Source organism: Larus michahellis, chromosome 28, assembly GCF_964199755.1.
Source record: "Larus michahellis chromosome 28, bLarMic1.1, whole genome shotgun sequence".
Lineage (NCBI taxonomy): Eukaryota > Metazoa > Chordata > Aves > Charadriiformes > Laridae > Larus > Larus michahellis.
Window position 1 is genome coordinate 572,954 of NC_133923.1, and position 20,447 is coordinate 593,400.

The 20,447-nt window shown below is 59.2% G+C and overlaps 2 protein-coding genes across 3 annotated transcripts; one reads left to right on the top strand and one right to left on the bottom strand.

The window, feature by feature from the left end:
- Window positions 1–1,439: 1,439 nt before the first annotated feature.
- On the bottom strand, window positions 1,440–7,100 carry ZNF628 (zinc finger protein 628). The gene is made up of 2 exons (XM_074567483.1): window positions 6,962–7,100; window positions 1,440–6,387 (listed from the first exon to the last, which is right to left on the bottom strand). Exon 2 carries the CDS (start codon window positions 6,375–6,377, stop codon window positions 1,773–1,775), a length of 4,605 nt encoding a protein of 1,534 aa, XP_074423584.1. The 5' UTR covers window positions 6,378–6,387; window positions 6,962–7,100; the 3' UTR covers window positions 1,440–1,772.
- A 1,240-nt stretch (window positions 7,101–8,340) lies between these two features.
- Window positions 8,341–20,319, top strand: LOC141735057 (scavenger receptor cysteine-rich domain-containing protein DMBT1-like). Of its 2 annotated transcripts, XR_012584629.1 has the most exons (12): window positions 8,341–9,418; window positions 10,614–10,934; window positions 11,582–11,911; window positions 12,294–12,608; window positions 13,543–13,857; window positions 14,267–14,581; window positions 14,831–15,145; window positions 15,798–16,112; window positions 16,829–17,143; window positions 18,974–19,120; window positions 19,379–19,527; window positions 19,902–20,319. XR_012584629.1 is itself a non-coding variant. In XM_074567487.1 (11 exons), exons 1-11 carry the CDS (start codon window positions 9,346–9,348, stop codon window positions 20,051–20,053), a joined length of 2,913 nt encoding a protein of 970 aa, XP_074423588.1. In that variant the 5' UTR covers window positions 8,341–9,345; the 3' UTR covers window positions 20,054–20,319. The 2 variants fall into 2 exon arrangements, 1 of the variants encoding a protein (XP_074423588.1); XM_074567487.1 differs by lacking the exon at window positions 19,379–19,527.
- The last annotated feature ends 128 nt before the right edge of the window (window positions 20,320–20,447 follow it).

The window sequence follows — 20,447 nt, forward strand, 5'->3', positions numbered from 1 at the left end:
CCCTCCCCCCCCAGCCCCAGGGCCAGCGGGGGGCAACGCCGGAGCCACGTGGCGCCCAGGGGACACACGTGCAGCGCCCACGCGTGTGCACGTGGCCTCCCGCCGCCCCAACACACGTGGGCACGTGGCCTCTCACCAACGCACGTGTGCACGGGGCCTCCCACGACCCCGACACGCGTGGGCACGGGGCCTCCCCCCAACACGCGTGGGCACGGGGCCTCCCATCAACACGGGTGTGCATGTGGCCTCCCACCAACACACCTGGGCACGTGGCCTCCCACCAACACACGTGTGCACGTGGTCTCCCGCCGCCCTGCCATGTGTGGGCACATGCCCTCCGCCACCCCGCCATGTGTGTGCATGTGGCCTCCCACCAACACGTGTGTCCACGGAGCCTCCTGTTACCCCAACACGCGTGGGCACATGCCCTCTGCCGCCCCGCCACGCGTGTGCATGTGGCCTCCCACAAACACGCGTGTGCACGGGGCCTCCCGCAGCACGACACATGAGCACAGGGCACATGCAGCCGCTGCCCACACGCTCATACGTGCACGGAGATGGGCACACGCGTGGGCACAGATATGCACACGTGCACACACATGTGCAGATGCACACACGCACTTGCACACACTTGTGCATACATACGCACGCTTGCACACACGCGCACACGTGTAAACGAAGACACGCACATGGGCACATACATGTGCAAACACGTGCACATGCAGGCGGGTAGACACACATGCACATGCACACACGTGTAGACACACACACACGCGTGCACACACACACACACACGCAGGCAAACACATCCAGATGTACACATGCACATGCACACACACGCGTACATGCACACAGGAGCAGACATGTACACGCCCCTCCCACACGGGTACATACATGTGCACGGACACGCGTACACATGCAGGCACACACGTGCGCGCACACAAATGCACACACACCCCCCCCTGCACACACATACTGGGCGTCAGCGGGAACATACTGGGGAAAGTTCCAGCACCACACTGGGGGCCATACTGGGGTCAGTTGGGCTGCACTGGGGGGGGCTCACAGGCACGGTAGGGCTGATGGGGGGGGATGAGGAGGACTGGGAGCATGGCCGGGGGCAGCGAGGCAGGGTTCGGGGTCCCCCGATGTCCCTCAGAGCCCACCCCTCGCCTCCCAGTGCCCTCTATTCCCCCTCCCCAGTGTTCCCAGTACGCGCCACCCCCCCCCCCCGCTATAGTCCCTCCCGCGCTCCCCCCTCCCCGCCACGCTCATGGACCCGCCCGCGGCCGCGCTGCACCGCCCCCGCCACGGGTGCAGCGGCCCCGCCCCCTAGCGACGCCCCGCCCCCTAGCGACCAGCCCGTAGCAACAGCGCCCCCCCCCTCCCCGCCTCCCGCCGCGAAGGAAGAGCCGCACGGCGCTGGGGCGGGGGGAGACGGGGGGGGGCACCGTTTATTGACCCATCCCACGGCGGACCCAGCCCCCCCCCTTCCCCCGCAGGCGGATCCAGGCGTCAGGGGGGGCCGACCCACCCCCCTCTCCCCCCGGGACTCCACGGCTAAGAACCCCCACTCCAGCTCCAGCTCCGCAGGGGGGGCCGGGGCGGGGGAGGTCCTGGGTGCCCGTGGTGGGGGGCCCTGGATGTCTCGAGGGTCATGGGGGACCGCCCCCCCCAGAAGATGTGCATAAGTGGGACCCCAATGAGCCCCCCCAGCTCCGGCTGCACAGCGGTGTTCGCGAGGGTCCCGGGGAGGTCCGCCCCGCCCCCCCTCAGAAGGTGTGAACCAGGGGGACACTGGGCAGCTCTGGGGTGGGGGGGCCCGTCCCCCCTCCACTGCTGCCACCCCCAGCCGCCCCCAGGGCCGGGGTGGGGGGCTGCCCCCCGTCGCTGCCCCCCGGTGCTGACTCACCCCGGACCAGGAGGATCCGGGGGGGGCCGGGGGGGGGCAGCTGGGCCAGTGCCTGCAGGCAGAGGCGGGCAGGTCCCCCCCCGGCCCCCCGCAGCAGCAGGACGGGGGGCAGCCCTCCGGCAGCCCCCACCACCGCCAGCCGTGGGGATGCGGAGGGGGACGGGCACCCCCCCGCCACCAGCACCTCGGGGGGCTGAGGCTGGATATTGGGTTCTTCTGCGGCCTGGAGATGGACATTTGTCACCTCCGCGGGCTCGAGGTGGACACTGGGCACCTCCATGGTCTGGAGCTGAATGTTGGGCACCTCAACAGTCTTCAGTTGGATGTTGGGCACCTCCACCGTCTTGAGTTGGACGCTGGGCAGCTCCATGGCCTTCAGTTGGATGTTGGGCACCTCAACAGTCTTCAGCTGGATGTTGGGTACCTCCTCCACAGTCTTGAGTTGGACGCTGGGCACCTCCATGGTCTTGAGTTGAATGTTGGGGACCTCCTCTGTGGTCTTGAGTTGGACATTAGGTACGCCCATGGTCTTGAGAGGCATGTTAGGCATCTCTGTGGCCCTGAGTTGCACGCTGGGCACCTCCATCATTTGGTGACAGGCATTGGGCACCTCAGTGGCCTGGAGATGCACATCTGTCACCTCCATTGTCTTCAGTTGGATGTTGGGAGCCTCTGTGATCTTGAGATGGATGTTGGGCACCTCCATCATTTGATGATGGACACTGGACACTTTGGTGTCTTGGAGATGGACATTGGCCATCTCCGTGGTCTGGAGATGGATGCTGGGCACCTCCGTGACTTGTAGCTGGACACTGGGCACCTCAGTGGTTTGGTGACACACACTGGGCACCTCAGTGGTCTGGAGATGGACACTGGGCACCTCTGCGGCCTCAAGATGGACATTTGCCACCTCCACGGTTTGGGGATGGACACTGGGCACCTCAGTGGCTTGCAGCTGGACAGTGGTCACCTCTGCATCCTGGAGATGGACGGTGGGCACCTCCACAGTTTGGTGATGGATGCTGGTCACCTCGGTGGCATGCAGGTTAACGTTCGTCACCTCTGTGGCTTGGAGATGGATGTTGGGCACCTCAGTGGTTTCAAGATGGACATCGGGCACCTCAGTGGATTCCAGATGGACATTAGGCACCTCTGTGCTCTGCATCTGGATGTCAGACACCTCCGTGGCCTGGAGCTGGATGTCGGGCACCTCCGTGGCCTGGAGCTGGACATTGGGCACCTCTGTGGCCTGGAGCTGGACGTTGGGCACCTCCATGGCTTGGAGCTGGATGTTGGGCACCTCCGTGGCCTCGAGATGCACACTGGGGACCTCTGTGGTTTGGAGACGGATGTTGGACACCTCTGTGGCTTGGAGATGGATGTTAGGTACCTCTGTGGCCTGGAGATGGACATTTGCCACCTCTGTGGTCTGCAGCTGGATGTCAGGTACCTCCGTGGCCTGGAGATGGACACTGGGCACCTCTGTGGCCTGGAGATGGACATCGGGCACCTCCAAGGCCTGGAGATGGACGCTGGGCGCCTCCGTGGCCTGGAGATGGACATCTGTCACCTCCGTGGCCTGGAGATGGATGCTGGGTGTCTCTGAGGGCTGCGGCAGGGCTTGGAGCTGGATGTTGGTGATGTCCGAGGGCTGTGGCAGGGCTTGGAGCTGAACATTTGTCACCTCAGTGGCCTGCAGCTGGATGTTGGTGACATCCAAGGGTTGTGGTAGGGTTTGGAGCTGGATGTTGGTCACCTTGGAGGGTTGCGGCAGGGCTTGGAGCTGGATGTTGGCGACATCCAAAGGTTGTGGCAGGGCTTGCAGCTGGACATTTGTCACCTCGGTGGCCTGCAGCTGGATGTTGGTGACATCTGAAGGTTGTGGCACAGCTTGGAGCTGGATGTTGGTGACATCTGAGGGTTGTGGCAAGGCATGGAGCTGGATGTTGGCCACCTTGGAGGGCTGTGGCAGGGCTTGCAGCTGGACATTTGTCACCTCACTGGCTTGGAGCTGGATGTTGGTGACATCCAAGGGCTGCGGCAAGGCTTGCAGCTGGACATTTGTCACCTCGGCAGCCTGGAGATGGATGTTAGTGACGTCCAGAGGCTGTGGCAGAGCTTGGAGCTGAACGTTAGTCACCTTGGAGCGTTGCGGCAGGGCTTGGAGCTGGACATTTGTCACCTCGGCAGCTTGGAGCTGGATGTTGGTGACATCCAAGGGCTGTGGCAGGGCTTGGAGCTGCACACTTGTCACCTCCGTGGCTTGGAGCTGGACATTCGTCACCTCGGCGGCTTGGAGTTGGATATTGGTGACCTCCAAGGGTTGTGGCAGGGCTTGCAGCTGGATGTTGGTCACCTCGGCTGCCTGCAGCTGGACACTGCTGACCTCGGGCGGCTGCGGCCCCCGCGGGGGGAGGACACCACTGACGCCACCCCTCAAGACGATGACATTGGCCCCCGCCGGGGTCCCCGCCACAGCCTGGAGCTGGATACTGGGCAGCGCCTGCCCTGTGCCGGGTACCAAGAGGATGCTCTGCCCGGCAGCAGGGGATGCCGACACCTGGGGGCCCTTCCCCACCTGGGGCGGGGGACCCTCAGTAGGCAGAAGGGTGAAGGTGGGGGGCTCGGCTGGGGTGCTGGGGAGCAGGAGCACCTTCCGCGGGGGTGCCGGGGGGCTGGGGATGAGCTGCAGGCCCTGGGGGGTCTGCACCAGCAGGAAGGTTTGGGGTTCAGGGGGAGGTGGAGGGGGACGGTGGGGGGTTCCGCGAGGACCAGGGGTGTGGGTGCGGAGGTGACGCTGGAGGTAGGAGGCCATGACGAAGGCCTTGGGGCAGAGTGGGCAGCGGTAGGGCCGGGCAGCGGAGTGCGTGCGGCGGTGGAGCTGGAGGTTAGAGGAGTGGGTGAAGGTCTTGCCGCACTGGGGGCAGGCGTAGGGCCGCTCGCCGGTGTGGACCCGCTGGTGTTGCCGGAGGTTGGAAGTTTGGGCGAAGGCTTTGCCGCAGATGGGGCAGGCGTGGGGCCGCTCGCCGGTGTGGAGCTGGCGATGGCGGCGGAGGCAGGAGGTGTTCTTGAAGGCTTTGGGGCAGTCGGGGCAGCGGTAGGGTCGTTCACCGGTATGCTGCCGGAGGTGGTACTGGTAGTGGGACGCCCACTTGAAGGTGAGACCGCACTGGGCGCACTCGAAGGCCCGCAGTCCCGTATGAACCCGCTGGTGGATCTGGAGGAGGGAAGATCGCTTGAAGGCCTTGCCACACTCACGGCAGGCGTACGGCCGCTCACCTGTATGGTCCCGCATGTGGTACCGCAGCCCCGAGGAGCCCTTGAAAGCTTTGCCGCACTCAGTGCATTGGTAAGGGCGCTCCGGGGTGGGCTGGGACACTGCCGGGGGGTGAGGAGCCTCGGGGAGGGGACGCGGTGGGACAGCAGTGGTGTGGCTGCGTTGGTGGGCCAACAGCCCAGCCAACTGGGTGAAGGTCTTGGGGCAGACGGTGCACTTGAAGGGCCGCTCGGCAGCGTGGCCATGCCGGTGCCGGGCCAGCCCCGAGCTGTTTTTGAAGGTCTTGCCACAGGTGGAGCAATGGTGGGGAGTAGCTGGCGGGGTCATGTCTGTCACCGAGTGGCTGCTTCGGTGGCCCAGCAGCTCCTCCTCACTGGTGAAGCTCATGGGGCAGGTGGAGCACCTCCAGAGTGTCTCCGGCAGGGTGGCGGGGGCTGGGAGGAGCGGCGGCACAGCGGCGTGGCTCTGCAGGTGTTTCTGCAGGCAGGCGTCGGAGACGAAGGCCTTGGCGCAGGTGGGGCACTCGTGGGGCCGGGCAGTGGCGTGGGTGCGGCGGTGGAGGAGGAGGTTGGAGGAGTGGGTGAAGGTCTTGCCGCACTGGGGGCAGGCATAGGGCCGCTCACCGGTGTGGACCCGCTGGTGTTGCCGGAGGTTAGTGGCTTGGGCGAAGGCTTTGCCACAGATGGGGCAGGCGTGGGGCCGCTCGCCAGTGTGGGTGTGCCGGTGCCGGCGGAGGCTGGAAGAGTTCTTGAAGGCTTTGGGACAAGCCGGGCAGCGGTAGGGTCGTTCGCCGGTGTGCTGACGGAGGTGGTACTGGTAGTGGGACGCCCACTTGAAGGTGAGACCGCACTGGGCGCACTCGAAGGCCCGCAGCCCCGTGTGGACCCGCTGGTGGGTCTGGAGGAGGGAGGACCGCTTGAAGGCCTTGCCACACTGGGGGCAGGCGTAGGGCCGCTCGCCCGTGTGGCCCCGCTGGTGGTAGAGGAGGGCGGAGGAGCCCTTGAAGGCTTTGGGGCACTCGGGGCACTTGTAGGGCCGCTCGCCTGTGTGGCTGCGTTGATGGTGGGCCAGGCGGGAGGACCACCTGAAGGCCTTGCCACATTCCCGGCAAGCGTAGGGCTGATCGGGCGTCCCCGGAGCCCCGGCCCGGGGTCCAGCTGGCCCCGCTGGTGGCGTGGCTCCCGTCATGGTGACAGTCCTGGGGGTTGGGGACATTGTGGAGTTGGGTGGGCAGGATGCGACATCCCCCCAAGACACAGACACACACGCGCACACACACACCCCCCCCCCCCCCCCCCCCATCAGAGGGACCCGGCGCGGCCACGTGGACAGTGGGGGGCGTGGCCTGGCAGGTGGGGGGCGTAGCCACCGCACTGAAGGCCCACCCGCCCGCCGGTGCTCCCCGCCAGGCGACGCCCCCACGGGCCCCAAAGCCGCCTCAGGCCCCGCCCCCGTCCAGCTCCTCCCTACAGACCACGCCCCCGCCCCACTTTCCCCCTCAGGCCCCGCCCACACCGAGCCGTGAGCCCCGCCAGGCCCCGCCCCCGCCGTCCCTTAAGTCCCGCCCGCCGCCCGCCGTCAAGCTCCATCAGGCCACGCCCCCGCCGCGCTTTTCCCTTCAGGCCACGCCCCCACCTCGCCTACAGGCCGTGCCCCCTCCTCCCCTCAGCCTCCCCCCCCAACCCCAAGCAGGCCCCGCCCCGCGCAGGCGCCGCCGCCGCCGCCCCGGCTTTGCCGCTGCTGCCGCTCCCACCCCCCCGCTGCCCGCTCACCTGCCAGGAAGGGCGCGGGGAGGCGCCGCCGCAGCGCGGCCAGGCCAGGCCGGGCCGGGCTGGGCAGGGCACGGCAGGGCCCGCTCCTGCCGCCGCCGCCGCCGCCGAGCGACGACTGGGCCGCGCCGCGCGCGGAGCCACGCCCCTCCCCCCCCCCGGCGCCGCGCCGTGCCGTGCCGCGCCGCGCGCGCCCAGGGGGCGGGGGCGGGCCCGCGCGGGGGCTGCTGGGAAATGGAGTCCGCGGCGCCGCCATCTTGGAGTGGGGCGGGGGGTGAGATGAGGGGTGCGACCTGCAACGGGGGCCGGGGGTGCCCCTGTCCCCTCTTCCAGGGAGACGCAGGGGATTTGGCGGGGTCGGAGGGAGTTGGAGGGATTGGGGGCCTGGGGTGGTTCAGGGGGGTCCGGAAGGTGTTGGAGGGACTGGGGCCCTGGCGGGGGGGTGCTCAGAGGAGCGTGGCTGTGGGAGGGGATGAGGGAGGATGCGGGAGGTTGGGGGGCTCGTGGGGATTTTGGGGGCTGATGGTGATTTGGAGGGGTTGGGGGCTCAGAGTATAGTTGGGGAGGCTCAGGAGGGTTGGGGGAACTGGGGGGCAGAAGGTTGGGGGGCTGATGGGGATTTGGGGTTTAGGGAGGCTCAGGGGGGTTGGGGGAACGGGGGGGGCAGGGGCTTAGGGGAAGCTGGGGGGGCTTGGGGGGCTCGGAGAGGCTTGGGGGGAGCTGGGAGAAAGGAGTTGGAGGAATTGGGGGGGGCTCAGAGGGGGTTGGGGCAACTGGAGCACTGTTGGGGGGCAGGGTTTTGGGGGAATTGGGGGGCTGGAAGTGACTGGGGGGGAGCTGGAAGTGATTGGGGGGACCCAGGACACCCCCAAGACCGCCAAGAGGACGTGGTTCCACTGGGATGTGGGGTGGGGACAGGAACAGGCAGGATCCCAGGACCCCTGTCACCTCTTGTCCCCATGTCCCCTAGCCCCCCCAGCAATGTCCCCTCTCCCGCAGGCCACCCCCTCCCTGGGACACGAAGGACGCAGTGATGGGGGCAGAACAGGAGCACACACACACGCCCTCACCCCAGCCAAGGAGCCTCCTGAGGGGGCCACCCCACTGCCCCCCCCAAACTTGGGGACTCCCCCCCCGCCACGTCCCTTCGGGGATGCTTGTCACTTGGGCAGGGTTGCCATAAGAAAGAGGGTGGGGGTCCCCTTGTTGTCCCCCTGCTTACAACCCCCCCACATCCTCCTCTCTCTTCCCCCCTCCACATTGTTGCCCCATCTCGCTCGCAGCCCCCGGGACTGGGATCGAGCAGATCACCACCCTGGAGCCACCAACGCGTTGTGTCCCCCCTGGGGGCGGGTGGGTGGGTGGCAGGGGAACAGCGGAGGTGGGGGGGCAGCATGTCTTGGAGGTTGTGGTGGCCCATGTGTCCCTGTGCCTGGGGTGCCCCATAGCCCCCTGGGGGGCTGGAGCTTGGCATGGGGCAGGGGACCCTCCTGCTGGCCTGGGCCACCAGTACAGGGGGGCTGCCCCACTCCTGCCTGCCCCACGTGTCCACGTTTGCTCCTGCACACCCCCCTTGCCCCACATCTCCCCCTTTCTCCTGCACCCCCTCCCTGCCCCACATCTTCCGTTGCTGCAGGGCCGCGTGCATCTTCTCTGTCCCTATATTGTCCGATGCTATATATTCCTTATATCGTTTATTTTTGTATTGCCCCTCCTTCTATTGTCCATCTTTATGAATGAGGTGGCAGCTGAAAGTGGATGAGGCTGCTCTCCTTCCCCGCGAGAGCCCCTGCTCCTGGCCCAAGCGGCTGAGATGCTCCTGGAGGGTTGCCGTGCTGGTGCCCGCACCTGATCTGCTGGTTTTAGCCCCCTTGGTGGGGCCGGACCTGAGGCTGCTCCTCACCAAGGCGATGGGCCATTTGAAGCTTGTCCATTTTCTTGTCTGTTGGCTGTGGAGTCTACTTCGCTTACGAGCAGACGCACTCACTCAGCAAAGTTACAAGCCTACAACCAAGCCCTGCAGCTCCCTCAGCCCTCCCCGTCCACATTCTGATGTCCTCTTGCGCGGTGGACCCATGGGACGTCACCCACAGCAGCTGAGGCCAGAGGATGCTTGCTGGTCACCAAGGATCAAGCTGAAAGCAGAAGATTCAGTTCCCCTTTATCCACTGGACTCCACGTGATGCAAGTGCCACCAGGGAGCTGGGGGACAGAGCGACACGTAAAGTGTCCTCTCCCAGCTGCCTTCATCAGGTCTTCGGTGTATTTCTTCTCCAGCTGGTGATGGTGGACCTGATCTCCGCCTCTGCCAAGCCTACCTCTTCCCGCACCCCTGACACGCTGGGAGCAGCTTCTCCAAAAGTCCGTTGCTGTCAGCTGGGCACCCTATGGGCGACAGACTATCTACCCATGCCGGGCTTGGGGCTGCAGAGGTCCTCCTTGTCCTAGCAGGGCTGTGTGGTGAGTGCTCTCGCATTTTTCCCCCACATCCCCCCATCCTCAGTGCTGGCCGCATGCCGCATTTTGTGACCGCGGCGTGTCAGAGGGCTGCCGCTCCTCTTTGTTTCTGGACAATTTGATTGTGGTTGCTGCAAATTTGGAAGGTGCACGCTTAGAGCAACACCCATGGTTTCATGGTTAAGGCGCACGTGTAGATCAACCCCCATGGCTTCATGGTTTCTTAAGGTGCGTGCTTAGAGCAATACCCACGGTTCCATGGCTTCATAAGGTGCGCGTGTAGAGCAAGGCCCATGGTTTCATGGGTGCTTCTGCGAGTAGGGTGGACACAGACCTGTGAAGCCGAGCTGCAACGAGCAGCTCTCCTCCAGCTGTGGGCTGCAGAGGGCTTGAAGCTCCCTCAAGTGCCAATATCTTCTAGAAAGTGCAGGCCGCAAAGAGGGGGGGAATTTTTATGCAGTAGAGTCACACAGCACATTAGGAATAAGCAGTGAAATGGGGGAAAAGTGTAGAAACCAAGTGTGTCCTTGCCATTTCAGTAGTGCTGACGATGGGCTATGGAGCTTGAATGGCCAAAAAAATGAGGAGGAATGGGATTTACCTGCCCTGTGATGGGGAAGGAAATATCACGGTGTTGATGTGCTTGGGTCAGGCTGATCCGAGGAAGCAGGGTGGGTGCTTGCAGAAAATACAAGAGCCCTTTGCTCGGCTCCATTCTTTACCCTGGGGGAAGGCTGCTCATCCAGCAGAGCCAGGTTCCAGCTGTCGGTGCAGAGTTCCTGGCATCTTGTGCTCTGCCTGCACGGTCTTCCTCAAAATCTCTCCCACAAAGAGCCCACAACTCAGTTGCCCACGCTGGTGTTGTGCTTAGGGAGTTCATCCCGCAGCCTGCGCAGAGCCGCGCACTTAAAAAGCAATTAGCAAAATGTCTTCATGTATTTTGGCCTTCCTGGTTTTGAGGGACTGTATTCTCAGCTGGAAAAGCCTGGAGTTTGCTCAAGGGCCAGCTTCCATGTGTCTCCCTGAAAATAATTATAATAAAATTATAATTACTCATGTCTCTGTCTTTTTCTTACTTGCTCTTCTCCATTCTTTTTGGCCAACAAGTATCAAGATGCTTTCCCAGCTGCTGCCCAGCCTCTTCTTTTGCGTGATTTCCCATTAACATCTCCTTCCCTTTGCTCTCCATCGTTGACAGCGTCAGGTCCTGCCAGCGTCAGGCTGGTGAACGGCCCCGACTCCTGCACGGGACGGCTGGAGGTGTTCTACAATGGCACCTGGGGGACCGTGTGCGATGACCACTGGGACCTCAATGGAGCCCGTGTGGTCTGCCGGCAGCTGGGCTGCGGGACGGCGCTATCGGCCATTGGCGGGGCTCGCTACGGGCGAGGAGCAGACCCCATCTGGCTGGACAACGTACGCTGCGCCGGGACGGAGGCCGCCCTTTCCGAGTGCCAGGCACGGCCCTGGGGAGCCCACAACTGTGGGCACGGGGAAGACGCCAGCGTTGTGTGCTCGGGTGAGGAACACGCAGCCACCATGACTTGCATCAGCCACTGTGGACAACCAGCAGGGATATAGTCTTGCCCCTTGCGGTTGACTGGTGGCCAGTTCTTGTTGACGGGTTGCCCCTTGTTGACTGGTGACCAGTTCTTGTTGATGGGTTGCTTCTTGCTGTCGACTGGCTGCCCCTTGTTGGCTGGTAGCCATTTCTTGTTGATGCATTGCCTTTTGCTGTTGACTGGGTGTCCTCTGATTGTACAGTGAGTGCAGGCACCCAGCTCACAGATAGACACGTACCTATGGCCACTGGCAGGTAGGAGCCGTAATTTTGAGCTGGAGCTGGCCCCTACAGGTAGACAGAATTACTCCCTCCCTACCTAACTTTGTGAAGATTTAGCCTCTTCACACCATTACTCCAGGCGATTTCCAGCTGCCATTCTCACCTTCCAAAGCTCCCCATGTCGCCTGGCATCGAGGCTGCAGCTCCCTGGCCATTTCTCAGCCCAACAACCTCTTTGGTTTTGTGGGGATGAACCCCTTCAGGGGCACAGCCTGTTGGATGCCACCCAGGCTTGCTGGGCAGGAGACCCAGCTCCTGTGCGTTGCCGGTGATGGCATGCCCAGCAAAGTCTCTGACCATTTGCTCCCTGGGGGTGTTTACAGGGGCACCCGCTCCAGGTGCGACCCGTACCAGGCTGGTGAACGGCTCAAGTTTCTGCTCCGGCAGAGTTGAAGTCTTCCACAATGGCAAATGGGGCACCGTGTGTGACGACAGCTGGAGCCTGATGGACGCCGAAGTGGTGTGCAGGGAGGTGGGCTGCGGCCAAGCACAGTCAGCTCTGTTCCAGGCTGCCTTCGGGCAGGGGTCAGGGCCCATCTGGCTGGATGAAGTGACCTGTGCTGGGACGGAGGCCACCCTTTCTCTGTGCTCGGCCAGGTCCTGGGGAACCCACAACTGCCACCACGGAGAGGATGCTGGTGTTGAATGCGCAGGTAACTCTTGACTCCTACTCCATCAGGGCTGGCACACAATTTTTTATTTTTTTTTTTTTGAGGGAGAGGTAGAGAAAAGAGAAGACCTTTGAAGTGGTCCTGGATGTAGATGTCTCCATTGCAGCTCTGATGGCTGTATGTGCGCTGGGAAAGGGAAGAGGGAGCTTCGGAGGGGACACCCATCCAGATGCCCCCTGCTAGGGAGGGTGATGAGTCTGGGGAGGTGGTGAGCACCTGAGGGGAGCCTGCTCTTCTCGTTTTGGGTGGGCAACCTCCTCACCCTCCAGCTGTGAGAATATGGAATGATTGAAGGACGGGGCAGCTCCAGCCCTGTCACCTCTCCTGGGATATCCGGATGTTTTTCGTGCTTGTCTCTTTCCAGAACCAACTCAGGTCCGGCTGGTGAATGGCTCCAGCCGCTGCTCGGGGCGAGTCGAGGTCCACCACAACCAGCAGTGGGGGACAGTGTGCGATGACAGCTGGGACCTGAGTGATGCCGAGGTGGTCTGCCGTCAGCTGGGCTGTGGGCTGGCCGTGTCAGCCCCTGGCAGGGCACTGTTTGGGCAAGGACACGGTCCCATCTGGCTGGATGAAATGAACTGCACAGGGACAGAAGGTGCCATCACTGAATGCAGCTTCAGGCCCTGGGGAGCCCATAACTGCATCCATGGTGAAGATGCAGGTGTTGTGTGCTCAGGTAAGCCCGGTCCAGGTCATGGCTTCAGGGAGAAGTTTTTCTGTAGGTGCGCTTGCATCTAGTTTAGTTTGCTTCCCTCTCTGCACACGTTCTTTCCCTTTGGGCATAACGCCATTGCAAGCAACAGTCAAAAATGCTTGGGAGGTGAGGTGAGGTAGCTCTGCTTCTGTAGGCATCATATCAATGGACTATCTGTATGCAATCCTGCCTGTTTGCGGTAATCCTCTATCTGAGACCTTAAAATGTCAGTTCTCAAGTGGCTCGCCAGGTCCATCATGCACACCTGCATGTGGTCAGAGGAGGCATTTGGCCATCAGTGCTTTCCATGCATGGCTACAAGCTTCTCCATCTCTGCGTCCCAAGCTTCTGGATCTCTAGAGGTGGTCCAAGATGGAAAGACAACCTCCCCATCCCTCCAGCTTGCAATGGGATGCCAGCCCTGTCTTACCAGAAGACAAAACCTGGGTGACTTCATGGAATATTTCCAAGGAGCTGCAGTGGAGCAGAGAAAACAGAGAAACAGCATGGAAAGACTCTCCTCCTTGACAGAACCAAGCCTTAATTTGGCTAGAGTAAATGCATGCAGGTTTTAAGTCTTTCCTCATTAGATGTGTTCTCCAAGGCAGATGTAGTCACCCTAGCAGATGTCAGAAGCACACTCATAATTTGGACATGGATGTCCAAGAGTCTTCTTGCCTTTGCCCAAGGGAAGCGCTCTCTGTGAGGCATCCCACAGTGTTTTTACCTTCTCCTAAAGACAACCGGGTCTTTCTGTTGCTTCCAACTGAAGATGCTGATGTGGATTGGGGAAGCATGACTGTACACTCATACCTTGTATGGTTGCATGTTGTCGCCAACATTAGCAGGACATCTGCCTCAGAGGGTTGAGGTGCACCATGCCTCCATTTATTCATTTGTCTCATTCCCCCTTTAGACCCCACGGAGCTACGGCTGGTGAATGGCCCAAATCGCTGTGCTGGGCGCCTTGAGGTGCTTCATGACCAACAGTGGGGGTCTGTGTGTGACAACGATTGGGACATGGAGGACGCCAAAGTTGTGTGCCGGCAGCTGGGCTGCGGCGCTCCAATCTCTGCTCCAGGCTGGTCTAGGTTTGGCAGGGGCTATGACCCCATCTGGCTGGAGACCGTCAGCTGCCAGGGGACGGAGGCTGCCCTTTCTGAGTGCAGAGCCCAGATGTGGGGCACCCACAGCTGCCACCACGGGGAGGACGCCAGTGTGGTGTGCTCAGGTAACCCCACCATGTTCCTCCTGCGTGTCCATAGGAAGAGCCGTGCCACCACCAAGCTATAGCTCCCTTTCCTCCAGAGGGCAAGGGAATGATAATTCCCTTCATACTAATGATAATAATAATGGTAATAATGGTAATAAGGGCAAGGGATGCAGGGGGGATCCCATCACTGCTGTTTTTCCCATGTTCCCTGGCTCATTTTCAGTCCAAGTGGACAACCACACATGGTGGACATTCACACCATGGTGTGAATGACTATGCTGGGGTCCCACAGGAATCCCTGTTTCGTGAGGGTGTCATGTCAGGGAGCTGAGAGTAGAGGGGGCTACGCTCCTGCATGAGATCCCCTGCCCAGGACGATCTCCACCAGTGCTTCCTGAAGGGTTGTTGGTGTCTTTCTTTGTTCCAGACCCCATGGCGATTCGGTTGGTGGATGGCCCACGCCGCTGTGCCGGGAGGGTTGAGGTGCTTCATCAGCAGCAGTGGGGAACGGTGTGTGACGATGGCTGGGACCTGCACGATGCCGAGGTGGTGTGCTGGCAGCTGGGCTGCGGGGCAGCCGTTGCAGCCCTGGGCTCGGCTCACTTTGGCCGGGGACGTGATCCCATCTGGCTGGCTGAGGTGAACTGCGCGGGGACTGAGTCTGCCCTCTCTGAATGTGGGTCCAAGCCAAAAGAAGTCAATAGGTGCCACCACGGAGAAGATGCTGGTGTGGTGTGCTCAGGTAGCTGTTGTTCCTCTGCTGATAAGCTCCTGGGTACCAACACTGCAGGAGTTCTGTGACCAGTTTTCCTTGCTTATCTCTGGCGATGGTCTTTCCACATCAGAATCCTCACATCTCTGAGTCAAGACAAAGGGGAATTCATGTGGGGGAACATGTGCGGATTCATTCTCCATCTCATATCCAACACTTGCTTTCTCCATCACTAGGTCCACCACCAGAAGGCGACACCTCTCTATCTTTCCATTTCAGACCCTATTGAGGTACGGCTGGTGAACGGCTCAAGTCGCTGCTCTGGGAGAGTTGAGGTGCTGCACAACCACCGATGGGGAAGTGTGTGTGATGACGGCTGGGACCTGGATGATGCACAAGTGGTGTGCCAGCAGCTGGGCTGCGGGATGGCTGTAGCTGCTCCGCCCAGAGCTCAGTTTGGGATGGGGTACGAGCCCATCTGGCTGGACGATGTGAACTGCACCGGCGCTGAAGCTGCCCTCTCCCAGTGCAGGGCCAGGCCATGGGGAGACAGTAACTGTGACCACCGAGAAGATGCCAGCGTGGTGTGCCTGGGTAAGCCACCCCATACCCCATCATGGTGCAGCTCTGGAAGAAGCAACATTGGCACATGGATAACTCGGTAGAGAAGCGCCTCTGCTCTGCTCACGTTAAGCTTCTTGTGTCTGTATAGCAACAAATTTCAGGTTGTCTGAGAGCAGCAACTCCTCTTGGCCATTGTGAGGACTTTCTCCCAGAACAAGTGTCCATCCACAACAACCACCTTGCTCTCCCCTATAGCTCCTTAACTGGTCCCTTGACTCTTCTGCTATGAGCATCCCTTCCTTTTTCACACGTGTACAGTGCTAACATGAGATGCCTTGTCACCATACCCTAAAGTCCATTGAATATCCCTTCTACCTTGGGTCGATCTTGTCTGGTTGGACGGCCAGGACACCAGCATCTAGTGCCACTTGCGATGCACTGGCCTCCTGCTATGACTCCAGATGGGGGTGGGTCTCCCATTCAGCACTGTGTCACAGCTGCCCACCCCTCCAGGGTTTCTTGAGTGCCTGAGGGCACCTAAAATGGGATCAGATGCCTGTGTTTGTGCTGGTGATGGTCTCCACATCACCTTGCAGGTGGCCACCGTTTGAGAACCCATCTTCTAATGCATGGGCAAGAAATACGTATGTGTTTGACTTCCACATGTCTTTCATCATTCCAGGACCAGCTCAGCTCCGGCTGGTGAATGGCTCCAGCCGCTGCTCCGGGAGGGTTGAGGTGCTTCATAACCAGCTGTGGGGGACGGTGTGTGGCAACGGCTGGGACCTGAGTGATGCCGAGGTGGTCTGCCGGCAGCTGGGCTGCGGGGCAGCCCTGTCAGCTCCAGTCTCAGCTCAGTTTGGGCCAGGGTCCAACCATATCTGGCTGGGTGATGTTGAGTGCACGGGGGCAGAAGCTTCCCTCTCCGAATGCAGGTCCAGGATGGGGGAACCCATTAATTGCCACCATGGGGAAGATGCTGGTGTTGTGTGCTCAGGTAATTTTATTTTTTTAGTCTTGAATGGCATTATTCAGGGGAGCGTTGGGTTGTGTGGCTGGAAAGGTGGAGGGTGACTGCTGGTGGCATGGTCCCCTCTGAGCCTGGGTAGCACCAAACCCCACAGAAGAGCTCAGGTCACTCTTCTGCAGAGGTCTGTCTGCCTTGTTTGGTGACTGGTCTTGCTGATGAAACCCCAGGGGGTAGAGCACCTGAGCAACCTGAGAAATGCTGCGCACAAGAATCAGCAAAGCAATGAGAGATGCATGACCAAGGCATCAAGGGGACAGGAAGAAAGAGGCTTTGCTTAGGGAACTAGAGGGTGAGATGTAGAGTTTGTTGCAATCCAGAAAACCACCAAAAGCTGCTGGATTGAGAGCAGGGTAGGAAGAAAGGACCTATTGTACAAATGGTTAGGAAGGGAAGAGTTTTACGACTTCCACTACTTTTACACCGTTCCAGCAAGTGTGTCTGAATTTTCTCTATTTCAGCAGTTTTCTTATTCTAGCTGATGTTAATTAAAGCCTAGCTTTAAATATCCAACATCCCTCCGGTGTTTGAGGATGTTCAGTATAACGGCAGGACCAAGTACATCTTTCTCAAAGGCCCAGGTTGGCAATGGCATAAAAGGAGCAAAAATGGGCGATTAGCCACTATGAGCAGCGCAGGTGTGGAAGGAGACCTCCAAAAAGGGTGTCTGCCTCATCCCGTTTCAGACCCCACAGTGCTGCGGCTGGTGAACGGCTCAAGCCTCTGTGCTGGGAGAGTTGAAGTGCTCTACAAGCATCACTGGGGAACCGTGTGCGATGACAGCTGGGATGAAGAGGACGCCGCGGTTGTGTGCCGGCAGCTGGGCTGCGGGACGGTGATCTCAGCAACTGGCGCGGCTCAGTTTGGGCAAGGGCGTGATGCCATCTGGCTGGACGACGTGAACTGCACGGGGAGGGAGGACACCCTCTCCGAGTGCCTGGCCAGGCCATGGGGGACGCACAACTGCAACCACGGGGAAGACGCTGGTGTTGTGTGTTCAGGTGACGTGGCCACCATTGGTTTGGAAAAGGGTGTGAGCGTGCCCCAACCTGAAAAAATGGGAGGTCACAGGGCTCTGAGCAACCTGATTGCGTTGAAGGTGTCCCTGCTCATTGCAGGGGCGTTGGGCTAGATGACCTAGAGTCTAGAGAACAAGTCTTGTGAGGAGCAGCTGAGGGAGCTGAGGTTGTTTAGCCTGGAGAAAAGGAGACTGAGGGGAGACCTTCTCACTCTCTACAACTACCTGAAAGGAGGGTGTAGAGAGGTGGGGGTCAGTCTCTTCTCCCAAGTAACAAGTGATAGGATGAGAGGAAATGGCCTCAAGTTGCACCAGGGGAGGTTTACATTGGTTATTAGGAAAAATTTCTTCACCGAGAAGGTTGGAACAGGCTGCCCAGGGAAGTGGTTGAATCACCATCCCTGGAGGTCTTTAAAAGATGTGTAGATGGGGCATCTGGGACATGGTTTACTTCTGGACTTGGCAGTGTTAGGTTTACAGTTGGACTCAATGATCATACGGGTCTTTTGCAACCTAGACAATTCTACGATTCTGTGACCTTTAAAGGTCCCTTCCAGCCCAAAGTGTTCTCTGCTGGTGTGGTCTCCTTGCTTAAGCTCAAAAAGTGCATGCCTGCTAGTGACTCAGGTGACAGAAACAGGGATATTTCACGCTGGAGAGTGAAAATGGGCTTTCATTCAGCAGAAGCTGGGTCCTACACTTGTAGACCCCACTGGAATCAACTCGAGCACCACAGCCTACAACATCATCTCAGGATGGGGGTTCCCGAGTATGTGTTCAGGAGCAGAATGATCCTGGCCATAGGCAATATTATGATGAAAACCTTCCAGGAGGAAAAGCTACAGCATGGGGAATGTCCTCATGGCTGAGCTGGGAAGATGAGGGTGGTGGTTGTTGTTGGAAAGACTTGTCCCAGTATCCAGCCTTGCCCTTCTCTTCCCACCCAACTTCAGACAAACCTCAAGGCTTCTGTGGTCCCCTCAAGGCCAGTGGAAACAGAGAGGTATCTCTGTTTCCATGTCCTTCTAAGAAGGATGTCTGCATCCAGTGAGTTATCCAGGATTGGATGCACTTGCTTGGGAGCCATCTGGACTCAAACACAGTCTCCTTGAGGAGAGTACCACAAGGGTGGCACATCCCATGGGCACCTCTGTCTTTATGGTCCCCCAGGCTTCTTTGAGAGGAGAACCAGGTGACCATGGGGTGTTATGCACCATTATGCAATCGTCCAGCTCTAGTAGGGCCCACCAGGAATAAGCTGCTGTGCAGATTGCCCTGCTTGGAGCAGTCAGAGTGGTGTCACCTTGCATGGCCTTGGCTTCCCCAGCAGCCCACCCTTGAAGCATAGACAGTTGTGATGCAGCAGATGGCACGTGAATGTGGGCATTGAACAGCCATGACCAGTGCAAAGGTGCTGTAGCACCGGTGGGACTGTGCCTGATGGTGACAGGGTCTTTGCAGAAGCTTTCTTTGTATCTCCTTTCCTGAATCATATGACCACAAAACAATGTAGATTGGAAGGGATCTCTGGAGAGCTCTGGTCTAATCTTCCACCCGCTCTTAGACAAACTAGACCATGGTGTTCATTGCATTGACCAGTGAAGATGTGAAAGTCCCCAAGGATGGAGATCCAAATGCCTTTCTCATCTCTGTTGCAATATTTAACCATCCTCATGGGGGGAAAAAAGTATTTTCTGCTGCCTAATGTGAATTGGCCACGGCACACGCTGTGCCCATCTCCTCATGTCCTTGTGATGTCCGTTTATCTCCTGAATTAGCTCTGGATGAAGAGACGTTTGCTTTCTCTCCCCAGGCTCCATTACCATCAGACCTCCGCAGCCTCTGCCGCTGCTCCCATTGCTGGTGTCAGTCATCCCTCCAGTCTCGATGCTGCTCTGTGGGGCCCTTCTGTACCTCAGGAGGAGGCGAATGCAAAGCAGGACTTTTAATTTCCCCCCAGGTAAGCTCTGCTGTGGGTGAAGAGGGCAACGGAGTTTGCAGAAGAAATGTGGAGTTGGAAGTGAGTTTTGTTTAAAACATTGGTGTCAGCAGAGCTGGGGCAGAAAGTTTTTTTTTTTCCTGTGGCTTGTGTTGAAAGGAACTTCTTTTTCTGGTTTGACCACTTCTCTGGACATCCCTTTCCCCTTTCGCTTTCTTTCCACTCTTCCCCTTTCACTTTGACACCATCTTCCCTGCTGGGTTATGGAAACGCTGGGAGGTGAGACAACCCTTGAAGCCTCCTCGAACACAGCCTTTGCTTCCCTCTGCCTCCACTGCCTGTACGTTGGAGAGGAGCTCTGAGAAGAGGATGGCTCTATGGATTCCTAGCTCCCCGTTGGCAAGGGATGTTCCATCCTTTAACCCAAGGTGTGAGAAAAGACCAAGAATTGTGTCTGTTCCTGAAGTTTTAAGGCTGTGGTGGAGACTGTTGGAAAGTGGGGTTGAGCACTTGGGGTTGCCCGTGTTGAACATCCCCATGTTGTCTTGTTGAACGTCCATCACATTGATGAAAGGTGCTGTGTGTGGACCAAATGCTGGATCAAGGGTGGTTTCTGCAAAGCAGGCTTCACATCTGGGTGCTGGCAGGGGTGATGGTGGTACGTCCTGTGCTGCCACTGTTGTTGGCCAAGCCAAAGTGATTTGTGCTGTCTCTAATGGAGCGAGCATCCTCGGTCGTGTTAAAAACAGGAAAATTCGGGCTGTGTGGAGCAAACTGTTGACTGAATCACCGTTCTCTGCAGGTTTTGTGCGCATGGAGGAGCTGGTTGTCTCTGACATATCCCTCTCTACACCTGGAGAAGAGCAAGCAGCAGCCAAGGTGGCTCCTGCTGGGAATGCTGACAAGAAGACCTCAGCACAGCCTGTGACCAGTCCAGGCCTAAAATTCCAGTGATGCAGCAATGTCCCAGCACACACCTCTTTCGCCGAGGGCCCTGGACCACCTTGTCTCTACAGAGCTAGGTCACTAGATCCACCACCCATCTCCATCTCCACCTCATACAGTTACCCCAAGTGGTACAAGGCGTGACAGACACCGTGCAGCACCAATGGTCTGCACGCAGAAGATATTTGAAGCGTAGAAATTTTAATTTTTTTTTTAATTTCTCTTTCAAATTTTTTTTCGTGCATTTGTGAAAATAAAAACATTCTCTAAGACTCGCGCAGCGTTTTACTCTTGGACGGTTTTCTTTTTTCTTTTTTTTTGTGGAGACTACAAAGTTTAACCTGAAGTATTTGCCAGCAGTTAAGTTGAACAGTTTTGCAAAATCCACCTGAGAGCTCAGTTT

Excerpts from the sequence above, each read along its gene's own strand:
- LOC141735057 (XM_074567487.1), top strand. The coding sequence starts at position 9,346 with ATGGGCGACAGACTATCTACCCATGCCGGGCTTGGGGCTGCAGAGGTC. Across the intron at positions 9,419-10,613 it reads TGTCCTAGCAGGGCTGTGTG|CGTCAGGTCCTGCCAGCGTC; the intron begins GTGAGTGCTCTC and ends CATCGTTGACAG. Across the intron at positions 10,935-11,581 it reads CGCCAGCGTTGTGTGCTCGG|GGGCACCCGCTCCAGGTGCG; the intron begins GTGAGGAACACG and ends GGGTGTTTACAG.
- ZNF628 (XM_074567483.1), bottom strand. The coding sequence starts at position 6,377 with ATGACGGGAGCCACGCCACCAGCGGGGCCAGCTGGACCCCGGGCCGGG.